The sequence below is a fragment of the Apodemus sylvaticus genome, chromosome 2 (genome assembly GCF_947179515.1).
Source record: "Apodemus sylvaticus chromosome 2, mApoSyl1.1, whole genome shotgun sequence".
NCBI lineage: Eukaryota > Metazoa > Chordata > Mammalia > Rodentia > Muridae > Apodemus > Apodemus sylvaticus.
This window is the reverse complement of record NC_067473.1, coordinates 5,296,610-5,316,721: the sequence shown is the minus strand read 5'-3', so window position 1 is coordinate 5,316,721 and position 20,112 is coordinate 5,296,610. Positions and strand designations below refer to the sequence as shown.

Here is a 20,112-nt window from a genome sequence, read left to right as displayed (position 1 = left end):
CTGGGTTCCCACTTATCAGTTCTAGGCCTCATGACGGAACCCAGGCGTCCGGCCCCCCACCCTCTGGGTCAGCGGGCATGAAGCCGAGGTTTTAGAGCCTCCCTGCCGGCCTTGTTCCTGTCCCATTGTGTGTGGGACAGGGGCGGGGCGAGGGCCAGCATCTGAGAGCCCCCTCCCACCCCCCTCCCTGCTTCCTAAGGAAAAGGCCAGGACTCTGCTCGGCAGCCGGCAGAGCTGAGGTGACCTGGCATGGGCAACTTGAAGAGTGTGGGCCAGGAGCCTGGGCCACCCTGTGGCCTAGGGCTCGGGCTGGGCCTAGGGCTGTGCAGCAAGCAGGGCCCAGCCTCTCCAGCACCAGAGCCTAGCCAGGCACCGGCACCTCCATCCCCAACCCGACCAGCACCAGACCACAGGTGAGGGGCACGTGGCTATGAGCAGGTAAGATCTGTGAGTTAAGGGGTGGCTCTAGGAAGAGCCGGAAGGACTGGGCTACCGATGCCAAAAGCTCCTAGTGTGAGCAGAACAGGACAGAACAGAATGAGACCGCATGGCTGAGGAGAGGCCAGAAGCAAGGCCGCCGGGTACTAGGTAAGAGGAAACAAGAGGCTCTGTGTGGATAAAATGTGGACTCAGCAGCACTCACCTCTTGGGTCTGCAAGTTTCTAGTTCAATGGAAGCCGCTACAAACAGTGGTAATGGCCACTTGACTGGAGAAGACAGGGGCAGGTGCACCCGAGGTGCGGGGTTTCACAGAACAGGAGAGAGTTGGGGCCTGAGATCCAAACTCTTTGTGAGGATGAGGCAAAGCTGCTAGGCCCCTTTCCTGCTTAAGGACTCCCTCCTCACAGCCCTGAGCCACAGACAGCCCTGCAGTTCTAACCCTCAAAAGCTTCCCTGGGCCTGAGGCACCTGAAGAGAAGAAGATGAAAAATCCCAGTAGAGTATCAGGCCAAGGGGCTCCTGCCAAGCCTGAAGGTCCAGTGCTGCTGCTCAGGGCCCCAAGTCCCTCCCTTCCTCCTGCACAGGCAGGCGGTTCTGGGAGGAAGTGATAAGGCCTCGGGCTTCCCTTCACACTAGGGCTGCTGTCAAGAGGGTTGTGAATGGGAGCAAAATCAGAGCAGAGGAATCCCTGCAGGGGGCTTCCCTCAGCTCAGGCCCCCAGAGCAGGGCCAGCACCTACTCCATTTCCAGTTGTCAAAATCTGATCCTTAAGATAGAGTAACATGAAGAAGGGGGGGGGGCGCCTAAGAGCCAGCGTGGTGACGTATGACTATAATCCCAGCAGCTGGGAGGTGGAGGCAGGAGAATTCTAGCCATCCTCAGCTATACAGAACTTGAGGCCAGCCAGGCCTGTCTCAACACGCCCCAGCACACACACACACACACACACACACACACACACACACACACACACACACACACACACGAGAGGTTATTACACTCAAGGTTCGGAAACCCGAACAGCTCTGAGCATGGCACAAGCACCTGCTCTGCTAAGGACGTCATGTGTCATCTCAGGTGAGGTGAGGTGAGGGGAGGGGAGCTGAGCTGAGGTGAGGCATCCCAAGGTGAGCACCGGGACCAAACAAGGAGGCCAGAGAGCAAGAAAGGTGCTCCACTAGAAACCAGGGGTCCGCCTGCCACTGCGGGAGGAATGCGCCAGCTCTCCATGCTATCACAGCGTCCCAACTCCTCTTCACTGGGATCCAAACTTTCAACTTGTAAAGCTAGGAACCACATGCAAACTGAAAGAGACAAAATAGGCTCGGTGCAGGGACTGAGGACCAGTCTGGGCCAGCGCTCCAAGCCTAGAGAGTGGCCCCGTGACTGGGCACTGGGAAACCAGACAGTGGCTCACAGCACAGCTTCCTCTCTTGTATTCTCTTGCTGGATGTGTCATGAGGCCTTCGCAAGTGGGGGCACGGAAGGTACTGGCCGCCTCCTCCTGAGGCTGTTGTGAGAGTTGACTGGTGTCAGGAAGCAAGGGGTGGGTGACAACCCTGTGGGGGTCACTGATGCTGTATAGCCTGCCCTTGAACTGCGATGGGGAGGCCTAAAGGTGACAAACTCCCTCCCGTGACTCTATGCATCCCTGGCCCACAACAGCCCCCCGCTAACCCGGCCCCCAGACGGACCCAGATTTCCTCGAGTAAAGAACTGGGAAGTGGGCAGCATCACCTACGACACCCTCAGTGCCCAGGCTCAGCAGGTAAGGACAGGCCCCGCCTGCCCGTGTTTCTAGGGCTGGGAAGGGGTTGACAGAGGCCTAGTCCCACGTCAGGACCCAAAGCAAGAAACTCCACTTGGTTCACATTTGGCTCTTGTCTGCAGAGAATAGTGAAAACCACGAAGGACCAGAGGGGTCAAGGGGCACTGCAGGATTTCAGCAAACTTTGGCCCTAAGCAACCAGACCTCACTCCATTTCCACACTCAGCCCCGGTCTGAGCCCATGCTTTCCCGAGCCTGCCTCCTCTACCCTTGCTAACCATAGCTCGCTCATCATGTACTCTGACCTGACCCTGGCCTTTGTGTCCTCTGTTCTGGCTCAGGATGGGCCCTGTACCCCAAGACGCTGCCTGGGATCCCTGGTATTTCCAAGGAAGTTACAGAGCCGGCCCACCCAGGGCCCTTCACCCACTGAGCAGCTGTTGGGTCAAGCCCTGGACTTCATCAATCAGTACTATAACTCCATCAAAAGGTGGGTCCCCCTGCGCCCCAACACCCTGACACCTGAGTGGAGAAGCCTCCAAATCGCCACTCACACCTCATTCTCCAGCTGTCTCACTGTCCTGAAACCAAGGCTTGTGGTTTCCCCCTTCTCCCCAGGAGTGGATCCCAGGCCCATGAGCAGCGACTTCAGGAGGTGGAGGCAGAAGTGGCAGCCACAGGCACCTACCAGCTCCGGGAGAGTGAGCTGGTGTTTGGGGCCAAGCAGGCCTGGCGCAATGCTCCCCGCTGTGTGGGCCGGATCCAGTGGGGAAAGCTGCAGGTATCACCGGCTAGCACATGCCAGGATAGGGACTGAATGAGAGGGGGGATCCAGGAAGCTCCTGTGGCTTCCCTGAGGGACAGAGGCGAAGCGGTGGAAGGATCCTTGTCCCACATTGCCTAAGGAGACCAGCTCCCTCCTGGCACTCCTGGCTAATCCTCAGCCTATTGGCTGACACGGGGCAAGCACACGTGTGATCTGAAGCAATTAGATCACTGAGGCTCTCCGAGTACGAGAGGACCACTGATAGAGAGGAGCAGACGCGGCATCAGGAGAAACTAACAGAAGGTCTCCTGCCAGGCCTTCAGCTCACAGCCACTTCCCTGAGGTCGCCCACGGCCTCAGTCCCACACCCTCCTTCCCACTAGTACGCACTACAGAACCAGCCTGGGTTACTGGAACAGCCTCGGCACTAACAGAAGCCAAGGATCTACAGGGGAACTGGATCCATGACCTGTAATCCCCGGCTGTAAGTGGCTGCTAAAGGACATGGAAAGCAAGCCACAAGCTCAGTGATGCCAAAGGCGGCGCCGATAAAATAGGAGCAGTCTGTCTGCCACTTGCCCCGCCCTTCAAGTGGCTCAAAGCTTTAGTTCAAAACTTTGAACCCATCAAGCCTCCATAACAGGCTCCACACACTGCTGTGTCCCTTCCTTGACCATTGGTCACCACTGCCACCCCCTACCCTGTCACAAACTGCCTTCTCCCCCAGCCTTCTCCTCGCACACGCACACGAGGAGGGTCCCTAGAGCCGTCTAATGCAGCCATCTCTTCCCGTTCCCATCACGGTTCTGGCTCAAGGGAGCTGGATGCTTCCCTGCCTTGGTATGAGCACTCAGTATCAATACCCCCATCAACTAGGAAGCTTCCCCGGGCACCAACTCGGCAGTAAGCAGGTGCCCCTTGGTGCTAGTTTTCAAGTCTGCCCTGAGGGGAACGGGGAGATGGGACCTGGGGAAATCAGGCTGTGTTGGGCAAACAAGGCTGTTAGACAGAAGAGGGTCAGTAGGGAATGAATGGTGAAAGCACTGGGTCACGTGGACAGTGTGTAGCTCCTCCAGACCCCGCCTCCTTCCCAGCATGCCCCATGCCAGTACTCCTCTAGAGCTGACAGTCAAAACCTCATCTCTTTCCTACATCCTTGGACCGTCTTCCGTGGGCCCAGGTATTTGATGCTCGCGACTGCAGGACTGCACAGGAAATGTTCACCTACATCTGTAACCACATTAAGTATGCAACTAATAGAGGCAATCTTCGGTGAGTGACCCCGCCCTGGGCCCAAGCCCTCCCCAGGCAGCAGTCAAGGGGCTCTAACTAGCTTCGTTCCCCCATGTCAGGTCAGCCATCACAGTGTTCCCCCAGCGCTGCCCTGGCCGGGGAGACTTCCGGGTCTGGAACAGCCAGTTGATTCGCTATGCGGGCTATAGGCAGCAAGATGGCTCTGTGCGAGGGGACCCTGCCAACGTGGAGATCACTGAGGTGGTGAACTACTTTGCTTTCTAATGCTGTGATAAAACACTAACCAAAAGTAATTTGGGGAGGAAAGGGTTTCTTTCTGCTATCAACACATAGGTTCCTCCATTACTGAAGGAAGTCAGGGCAGGAACTCAAATAGAAAGAAATCTGGAGGACCTGGCCTGCTCAGCTAGCTACAGTGTACACAGCTCATGGCCAGCCCCACAGTGGCCTGGGCCTCCTACATCAATCAGTAATCAATAAAATCTTCCATAGGCATGGCCACAGGCCAATCCAGTAACATTTTCCCAGGCACGTCAAGTTGGCAGCCAAGAGTAGTCCTCACAGGTGGGAGTCAGGGCTTGCAAGGACAGATGGGGAAGACAGGGGGTACTGCATGGGAGTGCAGAGATCAGTGAGCAGAAAGGGGGGCCTTCCTTGAGATGAAAGTCCGGCATGGTAGTACGCTCCTATGATCCTTGACGGGAGAGGTCCAAGCAAGAGGGTCGGGAGTTGAGGGCAAGTCTTGGTGACAAGAACAGTGGGTATAGAGACCCAGCCGCTGAGGACTCCCTGAGGTAAAGAGTGGGCAATGGCTAATGGTGAGGATTCCCGGTGAGGTCAGGGGTCACAGCCCTTGACCCCACCTCTACCTGCTTTCCACAGCTCTGTGTCCAACATGGCTGGACCCCAGGAAATGGCCGCTTTGATGTGCTTCCCCTGTTACTCCAGGCTCCTGATGAGCCCCCAGAACTCTTCACTCTGCCCCCAGAGCTGGTCCTCGAGGTGCCTCTGGAGCACCCCACGTGAGCATGACAGGCTGAGGGAGGGATGAGGCTACCTAAAGCCCCTTGAGGGGCAGTGGGAGGCACCTGGCAACTCTACACAGAAGCTAATGCAAGGCCCTACCCCTAGGCTGGAGTGGTTTGCTGCCCTTGGCCTGCGCTGGTATGCCCTCCCAGCCGTGTCCAACATGCTGCTGGAAATCGGGGGCCTGGAGTTCCCTGCTGCCCCCTTCAGCGGCTGGTACATGAGCTCAGAGATTGGCATGAGGGACCTGTGTGACCCTCACCGCTACAACATACTTGAGGTGAGGGAATGCTGAGGAAAGGGGACATGAAGCTGTGTGCTGCCCCCACTCCCACCCAGAGTGCTGGCCATGGCAGCTGGCCATGGCAAAGTGTGAGCTGAGTCACACCCAAGGATGTCAGGGAACTCCGGAGCTGCAAAGGTGGGGGAGGGGCGCCAGGTGAGGAAGCTTGAGAAAGATGGATTCCATTGGATTCTCAAAGGAGCGTGTGTGCGCGCCTGTGTGTGTGCACGTGTGTGTGTGTGCGTGTGTGCATACATGTGTGTATGCACACACGTGTGTGTGAGTGCACATGTGTGTTCATGTGTGTGAGTGCACATGTGTGCAAGTGTACATGTGCATGTGCCTGTGTGTGCACGTGTGTGCATGCACATATGTGTACGTGCACATGTGTGCATGTGTGCACACACATGCGTGCACATGTGTGCGAGTGCACATGTATGTGTGCACGTGTGTGTGTGTGTGTGTGTGTGTGTGTGTGTGTGTGTGTGTTGTCAGGCTGACCACAAACATGGTAACCTTTCCTGCCTTGTCATCCCAAGTGCTAGAACTATAGCCTTGAACCACCATGCCTGGCTAAAGGGAACCTTATCTCAGAAAAGCTCCACTTCAGAAAAGAGAAATGAAGGCTGGGGCTTAGGAGAGACTCACCATCTCTGTTCCAAAGTACCTTTCTGGACAAACAACTGACCCAACCCAGTATTCCTCTCAGCCCCGCCCCCTCAGCACTCCCTTGATGTGTCTGTTCAACTTGACACAGGACGTGGCTGTGTGCATGGATCTGGACACCAGGACAACCTCATCACTGTGGAAGGACAAGGCAGCGGTGGAAATCAATGTGGCTGTACTGCACAGTTACCAGGTACACAGGCCTAGCTGTGACGTTAGGGGACACAGACACTGAGCAGAGCTGAGACATATTGTTGCTCCTGTGTCATGGGGCAGGCTGTGTCTGCAACTCTGGATACACAGGCACTGTGCTGGGTGCTATAGTATGCTACCTGAGTTCCTGCCAGAAACCTTGCTCAGTAACTGGTCCCAGGGCACACTGTGGGACCCACTGGCATCTGGACTCTCTAATGCTGAGTAGAAAACATGGTGGGTACAGGAGTGTCATAATACAATGTGTGTGAGGTATGATGTGGTTTGAGGAATACCGCTGTGGAATCTAAAAGGGTTAAGAAAGGACTGGGGAGTGTGGCTCAGTGGTAAACGTGAAGGCCCAGGTTCAATCTCAGCAGCCAGCACTGGTGGCAAGGCACACAGACACTGGAAGTCTGGGCTGCTCTTACCCACTCGTCTCAGAGCATGGCTATGGAATCTGCTGGAGATTTGAGAGGACACAGAATATGTCATTTGCAGTGTCCCAAGGCACAGAACAGGCTGTGTTTGCAGTGATAAAGGTGGACTCTATAGAGCACTTCCTCTGCCCATACCTCAGGTGGCCAAAGTGACCATCGTGGACCACCACGCCGCCACAGCCTCCTTCATGAAGCACCTGGAAAACGAGCAGAAGGCCAGAGGGGGCTGCCCTGCCGATTGGGCCTGGATCGTACCCCCCATCTCAGGCAGCCTCACTCCTGTCTTCCATCAAGAGATGGTCAACTATTTCCTGTCCCCTGCCTTCCGCTACCAGGTACCCAACCCGCTTGGCTCCTGCCTACCTAGTGCAGGTCTGGGCAACCCACAGGAGCTGCTAACTTTTCTCCCATGCTCCTCCCCTCCCCCACCCCATCACTTTTTTGCAGCCAGACCCCTGGAAGGGAAGTGCATCAAAGGGTGCAGGCATAACCAGGAAGAAGACCTTTAAGGAAGTTGCCAAGTGGGTACCCTGGGACTGCACCCCTTCCCCACACTCTAGGGGAACAAGCCCCGTAGTGGTTGGTGCTCCAAGACTTTGCAGTGATGAGGTCTGGGCTCCTCCCTGGGAGGTCTGGCCTCTGTGCACCTAGGATGCCCTAATCTCACCCTCGCCTGCAGTGCCGTGAAGATCTCTGCCTCACTCATGGGCACAGTGATGGCGAAGCGTGTGAAGGCAACCATCCTGTATGGCTCAGAGACTGGCCGGGCCCAGAGCTACGCACAGCAGCTGGGGAGGCTCTTCCGGAAGGCGTTTGATCCCCGGGTAGGTCTGGAGCCTGAGAGGCAGTGGGGTAGAAAGAGAGTCTGCCCACCTCTTCAGAGGGACCTAGGGGACAAGGGGCAAAAGGCAGGACTCATTTCAAGTCCAGCATGTGGCACGTCCCTGTAACCCCAACACTTAGGCCTGGGCAGCAGAGTCAAGGGGATCAAGGGTCATCCTTCGTTATGTAATGAGTTCAGGGCTAACCTGGGCTTCAGAGACCCTGTCTCAAAGAAATAAAAGTCAGCGTCCACAAAGCCAGGTGCAGTCAGGCCTTGTCTTGCCTAAGTGAGGGCAGAGACAGGAGGAAGACGAGTGCCAACGCCCACCTTCTCGCCGCAGGTCCTGTGCATGGATGAGTATGACGTGGTGTCCCTAGAGCACGAGGCACTGGTGTTGGTGGTGACCAGCACATTTGGCAATGGGGATCCCCCGGAGAATGGAGAGGTAAGGCTTTCAGGAACGGGAGATTGAGAAAAGATTCAAAGCAGGGCCAGCTGGGCAGGTGGACGCAAGCACACGCGCGCACACATGCACACGTGCACACACACGTACACGCACACACACACATGCGTGCACATGCACACACACACACACACACGCGCACACATGCACACACACGCACACATGCACACACACACGCGCGTACACGCGCACACGCACACACTCATTCATTCGCACAGTCACATGTGTACACTCTCTCTCTCTCATACACAGCAGGATAGAAAGTTAATATGCTGAAGTAACCCCACTTCCTGATGAACTGGCTGCTGGGAACCTTGACTCCTGTATCCCCGGCCATCTCTATCGTCTGTGCAACTCTTTTGAGATGGGGAAGGCACATCCTGGCTGACCAGAGCACTCCCAGGTCTTGCCCACTGAGAAAAATAAGGATTCCCTGCTCACTTCAGCATTTTAACTCTCCCTTTCCTTGTTTTGAAAAAGGAAGCATGTGTACTCTCTGGGCTAGCCTGGACGGAACAACCTCACTTGTTCAACATGTCCTAAAAGAAACAGAAGCCGAGGCCATCAAACGCCTATGGCTCCCCATTCCCTCCCATGCTACGCCTCCGAACCCTAAGTTTGATTCATTTCTACCTGCTCATCTGTCTGTTCCAGCTTCGGGTAGCAGGTCCCTTATGAGTGCTGAGTCCCTCCTCTAGAATTCATAGTTAAATGTGCACAGCAAGCTTGAATTCTGACAGAAGCCCTTTCCCTAATTCTCATCTGCTTTAAAAACAAATAAACAAAACCCCCCACTTGAGTCAGGTGTGGGATCCCCTATAATCCAAGCACTTGAAAGGCACAGATAGGAGGGTCAGGAGTTCAAGGCTGCCCACAGCTGTACTGTGAGTCTAAGACCGGTGTTGGCTTCAGGAGACCCAAAGCAGGAACGTCTTAATGCCAGGACTAGGGAGACAGGCAGGCGGGTCTCGGGCTAGCCTTATCTTCATAATGAGGCCTGGTCTCAACAAACAAAACAAAGCAGCAAACAAACAAAAACTGAGCCAGGTGAGATGGGCCGACTCGGCACTAGCCTCACGCCTGAGGCCCTTCCATCTGCCTGGACCTAGGTAATAGAAAGACAGAACCAACTCCAGCAAACTGCCCTTGACCTCTATATATGTGCCATGGTGTGTGCACACGCCACACACACACACACACACACACACACACACACACAACTAAGTTAAAAATAAAAGCCATAAAAAATTAAAATCAAACAAAAGAACCCAAACACCTGTCTCCACATCTGCTCAGTACCTGACGGGGCCTCCTTGTGCGTCATGACACGTAGAGGGCATCACATGGCAGGCAAGACAGTAGGACAGCTCCAGGGAGGGCTGCCTTTATACCAGGGATCCCCAATACAGCCCCATTAATCCATTAATCCATGGATGGATTAAACCACTCAGGAATGCAGAGCCCTCTCAACTCAGTGATCTCCACAGGACTGGCCTCCAAATGTCATTAACACAAGATTGGAGGTACAGACACTGAAGCCATAAGTGGCACCATGATTTAGCTTTGGGCATAAAAGTAGAGTGTGTGACCCGCAGTCCTAACAAGACAGAGCCTTTCATCAGCCTAGAAAGCCCATCAGTTTCTCCAGGTCAGTCCCCTGTCTCAGCAGATGGCTTTCACCTGCCCATGAGTGGGAGCACAGGTGCCCTGGCCTCAGCCCCTTCGGAGGCTTGTCCCTGTCCCTGCTGTGAGTCAGCGCTTCCTTTCCCTGCTGAGTGGTGCTCGCTGCGTGAACAGCGGAAGCTTGTTTATTCATTCTTCTGTTGATAGACACTTGTACTGCTTCCAGTTTAGGGTTATTAGGAATAGAACTGTTAAGAATATCCTTGTAGCAGGCTTTTGTGGGCTTATGTTTTCATTTATCTTGGATAAATACCCAAGAGTAGAATTGTTGGGCAATAGAGAAGATGTAAGTTTAACTTTTTTTCAAAAAACAAAAAACAAAAAATAAAACCTGTCAGATGGTCAGATTGAACTATACTTTTGAGATGTGAGAATTTTCGGTTTTACACCCCAATTTCTGAAAGGGAGAAATGCAGGAATATATCCCACAGAAAACAGAGTAAACACACCAAAGATATGAACAAGAATATTTATATTTATAGCAACACTGCTCTTAACACCCACACTGGAAACAATTCAAGTGTCAATCAACAATAAATTGGATAAACAGTGATAAATTCACATGCGATTTAGCAGTGTGAACAAATCACGCAACACAGTGCAGACAAGAGGGGAAAGCAGGCCGTGAAAATACATGGGATACAATCCACTTTGTCTGAAGTTCAAAACCAGGCAACCCTAAGCCAGGGGTGAGCTTGCTCTAGGGAGCAGTGTAAGATACAAAGGTGATTTCAGGATGCTGCCCGTATTTCCACGAGGCTGCTGGCCACACGCATCTGGTGTGTGAAAACATACATGACGGACAGCTACTCTAAGACGTTCACAAACTGAGTTCAGAGGGGACAGGAAAGCCAGGGGGACGCTTGGTCAGCATGGCAAGGCCATGGATTTGAACCCGGGCCTGGAATTTATCAGGTGTGGTGGCGCATATGTAATCAGCACTCACGAGTTGGAGGCAAGAAGATTAGAAGTTCAAGATCATATTTTTGGCAATATAGCAAATTAGAGTCCAGCCTGAGCTACAAGAGTCTCTCTCTCTTTCTCCCTCTCTCAAAAAAAAAAAAAAAAAAAATCCTGAAGTTCTCATGTACTGACTACAGACATCCCACCCAGCTGACCTATAGTTTGTATTTAGAAGCTGTGTTTTATGTCATTTCTAACTTGTTTCCTTTGGTACCAAAACGTGAAACAGCCTTCTGGGTGGACCACTTAAGTGATCGCCCTGGAGACAGGAAACTGCAATCAGGCCCTAAAGCCTGTGCGCTCCCTAAGTAACTAAAGTGCGGGGGGTGGGGGGGCTGCTCATGTCCAGGGGTGGGGTGGTGGTGTGGACAAGCCAAGCTGCCTTCTATCTGCCACTCAAGGAGGGTTTGACCACCCCACCAAGTTCTGACTGTGTGCATGTGCATGCATGTGTGTGTGTGTGTGTGTGTGTGTGTGCGCGTTATACTAGCTATGACATGTGTGTGGAGGTCAGAGGACCTTTGTGGAGTTGGTTCTCTTTCCACTTTTACATGGCTCAGGGTTGAAACTCGAGTCCCTACCCTTTTACCAAAAGTTGCTGTGCCCTCTCACCAGCCACCACCTTTTCCCTTTTGTTTTGTTTGAGATAGGACCTCACTATGTAGTCACTGTGTAGACCAGGCTAGCCTCAAATTCACACAGTTCTACCTGCTGGGATTAGAAGCATGTGCCACTACACCTGGCCCTTCACTCAGCCTCCTCACCCTAAAGACCACCTGAACGAGCTGTACAAAGACGTGAGGCCCGAGTGTGCGCACGCTGGAGAATGTCACAGACTACCCGGCACCCAGTGTCACAGGGAAGTCATACACCACCGTACAGCAAGTATCAGACTAGGGTGTGGCCAACCTAAACTATGAGTCTGAGGCCTAGAGAGATGTCCTAGCAGTGAGCCTGCTCGTCCAGTAGACTTTAGTTTGATTCTCAGCGCCTACGTGGAGGCTCACAACCGTCCGCAACGCCACTTCCAGGGCATCTGACACCCTCTTCTTGTCTCCACAGTTACTAGGTATGCACATGATGCACAGACATACATGCAGGCAAAACACTCATGTGCACAAAATAAATACATCGAGAGAGAGAGAGAGAGAGAGAGAGAGAGAGAGAGAGAGAGAGAAAGAAATAAGGCCAAACCTGAGGTGTTGGCCTAGAAGGATGTCCACATTGGTCACTGATAAAAAGCAAGCAAGAACTACCTGGCTCTGTTAAACAAAACAAAACAAAAAACTATATGCATCTATGTAAGTACCAACAGCCCCCAATTTAGAGTGTATTTCTATTTCAAGTGTAACTGTTTACTCTGTGACCATGGGAAAGCAGTAAGAGTCCACTAGAAACTGTCTTGCAAATCTTAAACTAGAAACAAGGAGTGGGTTCCTGTGTCTGGGTTGTTGGGCAACTCCCAGTTAGCCAGACATTTGTAGGGAAACAACCAAGGAGGCAGTGAGATCCCTTGATGAGATTAGATGTGAGAGAGCAGGGTGCTGACACTGGTTAAAACCAGTGGGTGTGTTGGGATGTAACCCCACTGTGAGTCAAAGTGTGCATGCTCATGGATACAGGGCTAGGAAGTTTCCACCTGTCAGTAGTACACACACACACACACACACACACACACACACACACACGGTCAAGTGTCAAGAGAGAATAAGATTAGGCTTCCTCTTTTACTGTATACATCTCTGTAGTGTGATTTTTCAAAAGGCAAGCTTTTGAATTTTCAAAACAGACGTTACTAATGAAGACCAGTAAGGGCCAGGCAGCCTGGTTTTACGGTCCTGTATAGTATAAAATAAAACTAACCGTCATGCAAACTCTTCCCCGCGCAGAGCTTTGCAGCAGCACTGATGGAAATGTCAGGCCCCTACAACAGCTCCCCTCGGCCTGAACAGCACAAGTGAGTGAGAAGAGGGGACAGGGGACATCTGGAGACCCTGAAGGAGCCCTCTCAGGGACCTGACCCTCGTCTCTGAAGGCTTTCCCAACAGGCTGGAGAACAGAGAGCACGAGGCCCGGGCACCAGTGCAGCCAAGGCCTGCCTTCTCTGGGGACCTGGCCCTGCCAGGCCCAGGACCCCCCTCTACAATCCTGAGGTCTCCAAAAGGAGAGGCAGAGCAGAGGCCTCCACCACCACAGCCCTTCTCATCCCAGGAGTAGAAACCCCAAAACTATTCCTTGGCTGGGCCGGAGCCAGGTCCCCAGGTCCTTGTGACAGATACCCTGTCTTTATCCTCTCTTGCCAGGAGCTACAAAATCCGATTCAACAGCGTCTCCTGCTCAGACCCCCTGGTATCCTCCTGGCGGCGCAAGAGGAAGGAGTCCAGTAACACAGACAGTGCAGGGGCCCTGGGGACCCTCAGGTTGGGGACCCTCACTAAGGAGGGGAGAAGACAAACTTTACCTGGGTAAATTTGGGCTGGCATGGGGACTCCAGCAAGGCTTCCTGTACCACAGGTTCTGTGTGTTTGGGCTGGGCTCCCGAGCGTACCCCCACTTCTGTGCCTTTGCTCGAGCGGTGGACACGAGGCTGGAAGAGCTGGGCGGGGAGCGACTATTGCAGCTGGGCCAGGGGGATGAACTCTGTGGCCAGGAGGAGGCTTTCCGAGGCTGGGCCCAGGCGGCCTTCCAGGTGAGCTCCCCAGTGCCCTGTGTCTGACCTGGGTCAGGCCATCTGACTGCGACCAACCTGAGAGCCCACACACACATACACACACACACACAGGCTTGTGTAGTTGAAAGCTGAACTGTTGAGGCTGGAGACTCAATAACTTCCTAATCTGGTTTTCTGGCCATTCAGACCTTTGTAAACACGCCTTCATTTGCCACTCCATAGCTAGCTCTTCCAGAATCAGCCCCTACAACCCTGTTGTAGTGGACAACAGGTCCTACCAACAGAAATGCTACCCAAAGCAGAAACACAGAAAAGGGTAGAGGCAGGGCCTACAGTCATAAGCTGGTGCTAAGAGCAGGAGCACAAAGGAAAATGGTCAGGGCATCAGGGCCCCTTCCCAAGGCAGCCAAGAAGGAAGAAGAAAGGGGGTACCCAGAGGGTCAGAGGTCAGGGCAGGAGCTGAGCCTGGAGAACCGCCCAGGTGCCTAGAGGACTAGTTCTGGACACACAAGTATCTCAGGGAACCTCCTCGGGACATCGTCACATTGATGTGTCTCACTTGGTGCAGAGATCCCCCACATCTGTCTGTCCATCTGGGACTTAGTTTTCGCCAGTCAGAATGCAAGGCAAGAAGAGCAGGGCCTTCTTTAGAGGTGGGAGAACTGGAGGGTTTGCTTAAAGGAGAAGGTTGAGATTGAGAAATGAGAAACAGGAAATCAGAGCCTGAGAATATAGGCGAATGGAGATGCTAGAAGTTTCTGAGCCAGGTGAGACCACACAGCATGACGTTTTGGTGAGATGCTGCAGATGGAGGGAGGCATCTGACAGGGGCTCACTGGGACCTCAGTTAGCAGTGAGGATCCGAAGGAAGGGAGAGGGCTGGGGGAGGAAGGAAGGACGAGATATAAGGCTGCACTCACTAGAAAAGAAACAGTAACAGCCTGGAGCTAGGACCCAGCCATTCCTGGCTGAGGAAGGAAGGAAGGACGAGATAAAAGGCTGCACACCCTAGAAAAGAAACAGTATCGGCCTGGACACAGAACCCCGCCCATCATGGAGAGCCCTGGACCTCAAGGCTGGGAGAGCAAACTGCTAGTCAGCTTTTCCCTGACCGGAAGCAAAGCAGGCTCCCTATTCCTCCCACACTAAGATGGCACCGGCCCTCTGCACACTACACTAAGAGCTTTGCACAAAGTACCTCAGACAAGGCTGGGGCGTAGCTCAGGCAGTGGTGGCCCAGCATGCACTAGCCCTGGGTTCAGCCCTTGGTATTACAAAAAAAACAAGTGTAGGCCAGGCAGTGGTGGCGCACGCCTTGAATCCCAGCACTTGGGAGGCAGAGGCAGGCGGGATTTCTGAGTTCGAGGCCAGCCTGGTCTAAAGAGTGAGTTCCAGGACAGCCAGGGCTACACCGAGAAACCCTGTCTCGAAAAAAGAAAAAAAAAATACAGTGTAGTGGTACATTTGTGTAAGGCCAGCAGCACTTAGAAGGTAGAGGCAGAAAGATTAGAAGTTCAAGGCCATTTTTTCTACATAGCAAGTTGGAAGCCAGCCTGGTCTACATTTTTAAAGATCTTGCCTTTAAAAATGAAAGTATCTTATTTAATCAAGATGAGAAAGTGAGGCATAAGATGGTAAGTGCAGACAGAATCCAGTGCAGGTCTGGGTTCATGGCTGCCTTTTCTGAGCCTAACTGTGCTCTTAGGGACAGGGACCAGTACTCAGACAGGGATGACAAGTCAGGGTCCCTATCACAGCAGCCAAATGAGCTAGAAAATAAGGTGTCATCAACAACAGCCTCAGCCTCGGGTTCTTACAACTTCATCCTCTGTCTTGCCAATTCGGGGGCCCGACCCCACCGCTAGGGATCAGGCTGCCCCACTCGGAAAAGAGATTGACGGATAGCTGGAGGTCGAGCCCTACCTCCCTTGAAATGCCCCTCCCCCCACTCCTCACTGAGGCCCCTGCTGGCAAGCAGCCTTAGACCATCACCTGCTCATCCCGCAGGCTGCCTGTGAAACCTTCTGTGTGGGAGAAGACGCCAAAGCTGCGGCCCGAGACATCTTCAGCCCCAAACGCAGCTGGAAACGCCAGAGGTACCGACTGAGTCCCCAGGCTGAGAGCCTGCAGTTGTTACCAGGTGCGACCCGACCTCAACCTGACCCTTGAGTGGGGCTCCTAGGATTCTCCCTCACGGAGTGGCCACGACCCACTCAGGTGCTCAGGTCCCTCTGCCATCTGCTTCCCAGGGCTGGCTCACGTGCACAGGCGGAAGATGTTCCAGGCTACAATCCTCTCTGTGGAAAACCTACAGAGCAGTAAATCCACGTGAGGAATACGGCTCACCCCACTCTCTCACTATTAGGATTCCTCTTCATCCAGAATGTAGTAGGCCCTTCCTTCTCCCACAGTCTTCCTTCCTCCTTGCTGGCTTCTGACCTCAATAACCGCCCCCTTCCACACCCCTAGCCGAGCCACAATCCTGGTGCGTCTGGACACTGGAGGCCAGGAGGGACTACAGTACCAGCCAGGAGACCACATAGGTGTGTGCCCACCCAACCGGCCTGGCCTAGTGGAGGCGCTGCTGAGCAAAGTGGAGGACCCTCCGCCATCCACAGAGCCTGTGGCTGTGGAGCAGCTGGAGAAAGGCAGCCCTGGTGAGGCTCATCGGCTGGGGCAGTAAGAGCCGGCTGCATCCTGACACGGGGCTGCCACCGGCTTTCCCCTGGGTCTCGCCGCCGCTCCAGCCAAGATGGCCTACTGCATATCCAGAACCCACCAAGCACCCTAAATGCCTTCTCCCACAGCCTCCACCTCCCCACAGTCTAGTTTCTCTGCAGTTGGCCTAGCTTTTTCCAAAACAATGCCTGGAGTTAAAATAACTTGGTGGGGTTAAGGGCGGAGGAGATCAGACTAACCTAGCCCAGCCAGGGTTCCCCAAAGACACCAAGGCTACACAGACAATCCCATGCCACCATTCAAGGGCAGACATTTCCAATAAGACACAGTGACTCATGGTTAGCCCCGCCCCCACAAGAGTGCCATCAGCTCAGACCAGCTCCAGGGGGCCTCTCTTCTCAGAGCTCCCTGTGTACCACCCCTAGGTGGCCCTCCCCCTGGCTGGATACGGGACCCCCGGCTACCCCCATGTACGCTGCGCCAGGCTCTCACTTACTTCCTGGACATCACTTCCCCGCCCAGCCCTCGCCTCCTTCGACTGTTCAGCACCCTGGCAGAAGAGTCCAGCGAACAGCAGGAGCTAGAGGCTCTCAGCCAGGTGGGAGCCATGGTTCCGGAAGCCCCTAGGGCTGGATAAAGGAGGATAGGTAGGGGGACATTTCATGGCAGGAGGTGCCGTGCGCGTGCCAGGTCTTCTCTGCACTTGTTTCTCCTAGCCATCATGCCCAGGGCTTTAAAGCCTGTTCCCAGGCTGACCCGCTTCATCTCTGTGTGCTGAGGGTCTTCAAGTAGAGTGTGTTGGCCTGAACTGAGCATGGATGGTTGCTAAGGAGGCTCAGCTAGGTAGGGGCACTCTGGGAGGGCAAGTCACCCCGAGGACTGTGGGGCTCTCAGCTCAGCACGTCTGCCTCCAGGACCCACGTCGCTACGAAGAGTGGAAGTGGTTCCGCTGCCCCACGCTGCTGGAGGTGCTGGAGCAGTTTCCCTCGGTGGCGCTGCCTGCCCCGCTGATCCTCACGCAGCTGCCCCTGCTCCAGCCCCGGTACTACTCCGTCAGCTCAGCGCCCAGCGCCTACCCAGGAGAGATCCACCTCACCGTGGCTGTGCTGGCATACAGAACCCAGGGTGAGGCGGGGAGCAGGAAGAGCCTGGTCTTGGCAAGGCTAAGACAGACCTCTGAACGATGTCTCCTCCAAACCCATAGATGGGCTGGGCCCTCTGCACTACGGTGTCTGTTCCACATGGATGAGCCAGCTCAAGGCAGGAGACCCAGTGCCCTGCTTCATCAGGGGGTGAGTGAGGCCCTTAGGGAGGGAAGGACACCTAGAGGAGGCTGTCTGTGTCCAGACGGGGGTGAGAAAGTGCTGTCTGTATGCATGGCAGGGACAAGTGAGAAATGTATATGTGCGCATGGGGGCGGGGTCGCACAGCACTGACTGATAAACACGGAGAGCCTATTATGACATCAAGAACAGTGGGTCTCTCTCTGGGTCACTTCCCAACTATGGCTGAGCGTGGGCCTCGATAACTTGGTGCAGGGTCCTGAAGCCACAACTACAGCAACAAGTACCTTAGACAGTAGCCCCTACAGCACTCTCCGTTTCCTTGGCTACCGCCTGTGCTAAAAGGCTGGTGTTCTCTCAGGCATGGTGGTACACACCTTTAATTCCCCACACTCAGAAGGCAGAAGCAAGTGAGTCTCTGAGTTCAAGGTCAGCCTAGTCTACAAAGAGAGTTCCAGGTCAGCCAAGACTGCATAGGGAGATCCTGTCAGAGAGAGAGAGAGAGAGAGAGAGAGAGAGAGAGAGAGAGAGAGAGAGAGAAGGAGGGAGGGAGGGAGGGGGAGGAGAGGGAGAGAGGGAAGAGGAGGAGGAGATGGAGACAGAGAAATAGACTCAACTAGGCAGTGATATCGGCATGCCTTTAAACCCAACATTTGTAGGCAGAGGCAGGCAGATTTGAGTTTAAGGCCAGCCTGGTCTACATAGTGAGTTCTGAGATAGCCAAAGCTACACAAAGAAACCCTGTCTGGAAAAAACAAAAACAAACAAACAATCAAGCAAACAAAAGAGACTCATTTGTCATTGATCCTTGGGCTTTCCTGTCTGTGCAGCCATAGCTTGGTTGGTATGTCACGGTGATGTAAAGGGGTCTTGATGGACTCTCTGGCTAGGGCTCCCTCCTTCCGGCTGCCGCCCGATCCTAACTTGCCCTGCATCCTGGTGGGCCCAGGGACTGGTATTGCACCCTTCCGGGGATTCTGGCAGGACCGACTACACGACATTGAGATCAAAGGTGAGGCTGGGGGAAGGGTGAGTGCACTTGGAGGTCAGAAGGGAGCCACGTGGAAAATCAATTGACTGGAAGAAATGACCATAAAAGAAGCTAGGTCCAAAGGTGAAAAAAATGTATTTAATGGGAAGGGGAGGGCAGTGGAAGTCTGGGTCCTGTCTGTCAGCCTTCCTGGTGCTCCCTCCCTCAGCATATAGTATAGAGAAGGGAGGGACAGGCAGGAATTCAAACAGGAAACAACACCAGGTCGATTCCTTACTAAGTCAGAACACGTCTGGGCTGAGCCAATCTATAAACTGACAGGGTGTTCAGGTCAGGCACAGAGGTGTCAATCAAAGAAGGTTATGTGGGATAGAACTGGAGCGAGGAAAAACACCTGGGATGTCACACAAGGCTCTGGGTACGGAACGGAGTCCAGGAGAGCAGTTGCCTTCTAGAAATCAAAGGTGTGCAAGGGTCTAGGCAGGAAGCATCCTATTTTGCCCCTAGAGGCTGAACAGACAAGATAGTGGTTGTTCCAAGCCAAACGTCTGGCTGGCACCCTGGGCAAGAGTAGCTTGAAGGCGGAGTTACCAGGACTGTTCAGAGGAAGGGGCTCCAAGCCTCCATGTCGCTCACAGGGCTACAGCCTTCCCCCATGACTTTGGTGTTTGGCTGCCGATGCTCCCAACTCGACCATCTCTACCGGGACGAGGTACTGGCAGCCCAGCAGCGTGGGGTGTTTGGACAAGTCCTCACCGCCTTTTCCAGGGATCCTGGCAGCCCCAAGGTACCAGGGGCGGGTGTAGAGATGGCGTGACAAGGCCGTTCCCAAGCCCCGCCCCTCCCAAATCCATCCTACCCGGGCACGCCCCTGGCCTGGGAGTTCTCACAGCACGGCCCGCCCCTAGACCTACGTGCAAGACCTCCTGAGGACAGAGCTGGCCGCGGAAGTTCACCGCGTGCTGTGCCTCGAGCAAGGACACATGTTTGTCTGCGGCGATGTCACTATGGCAACCAGCGTCCTGCAAACCGTGCAGCGAATTCTGGCAACAGAGGGCGGCATGGAGCTGGATGAAGCCGGTGACGTCATCGGCGTGCTGCGGGTGCGAAGGGGCAGACCTGATCCGGCTGGGGCAGATCTACGCCGGCAGCCACAGTTCGGGGTCCGAGCCATTGAATTCTTTTCCTCCCTGCAGGATCAGCAACGCTACCACGAGGACATTTTCGGACTCACATTGCGCACCCAAGAGGTCACAAGCCGCATACGCACCCAGAGCTTTTCTTTGCAGGAGCGACAGCTGAGGGGTGCAGTGCCCTGGTCCTTTGACCCGCCTGGCCCAGAAACCCCTGGTTCCTGACAATCTTCCCCTCCAGTTCCGGAGAGAGGGATTGCGTCCGTTTGTTCGGTTGGCCAAGGCTAGCCACCCTCGCTGGAGAATGCCTACAGCATCGGTTGCAAGGCTGCCGATTTAAGAACTCTTCTCTCTCCAGATTGCCTAGGCTGGGAGGGGAAATCTTGAAGGTTCCTCCGGCTGTGGTATTTCGGGCATCCTACTGCCCTCTTCATATGCTTTGATGGACTGTAGTAGACTCCCTTCATCCCTCTCTGGCGTATCTTAGCTTCAAAGTCTAAGTCATCCCGGTATTTATTGAAAATTTATCATAAAAGATCATGCCAGATGCCCAACCCAACTCTTATGAATTACAGAGATTGAAAAAG

At 54.1% G+C, this 20,112-nt stretch overlaps 1 protein-coding gene across 1 annotated transcript; it reads left to right on the top strand.

Moving 5' to 3' along the window:
• The first annotated feature begins 208 nt into the window (after nt 1–208).
• Nos3 (nitric oxide synthase 3) lies at nt 209–20,096 on the top strand. Its single transcript, XM_052173038.1, has 26 exons — nt 209–413; nt 2,107–2,209; nt 2,551–2,699; nt 2,828–2,990; nt 4,156–4,247; nt 4,328–4,469; nt 5,112–5,251; nt 5,361–5,535; nt 6,296–6,397; nt 6,977–7,171; nt 7,284–7,357; nt 7,516–7,660; nt 8,000–8,104; nt 12,658–12,725; nt 13,072–13,188; nt 13,283–13,457; nt 15,447–15,579; nt 15,689–15,767; nt 15,909–16,096; nt 16,544–16,716; nt 17,033–17,243; nt 17,323–17,410; nt 18,292–18,413; nt 19,031–19,179; nt 19,301–19,495; nt 19,589–20,096. Exons 1-26 carry the CDS (start codon nt 250–252, stop codon nt 19,748–19,750), a joined length of 3,609 nt encoding a protein of 1,202 aa, XP_052028998.1. The 5' UTR covers nt 209–249; the 3' UTR covers nt 19,751–20,096.
• The last annotated feature ends 16 nt before the right edge of the window (nt 20,097–20,112 follow it).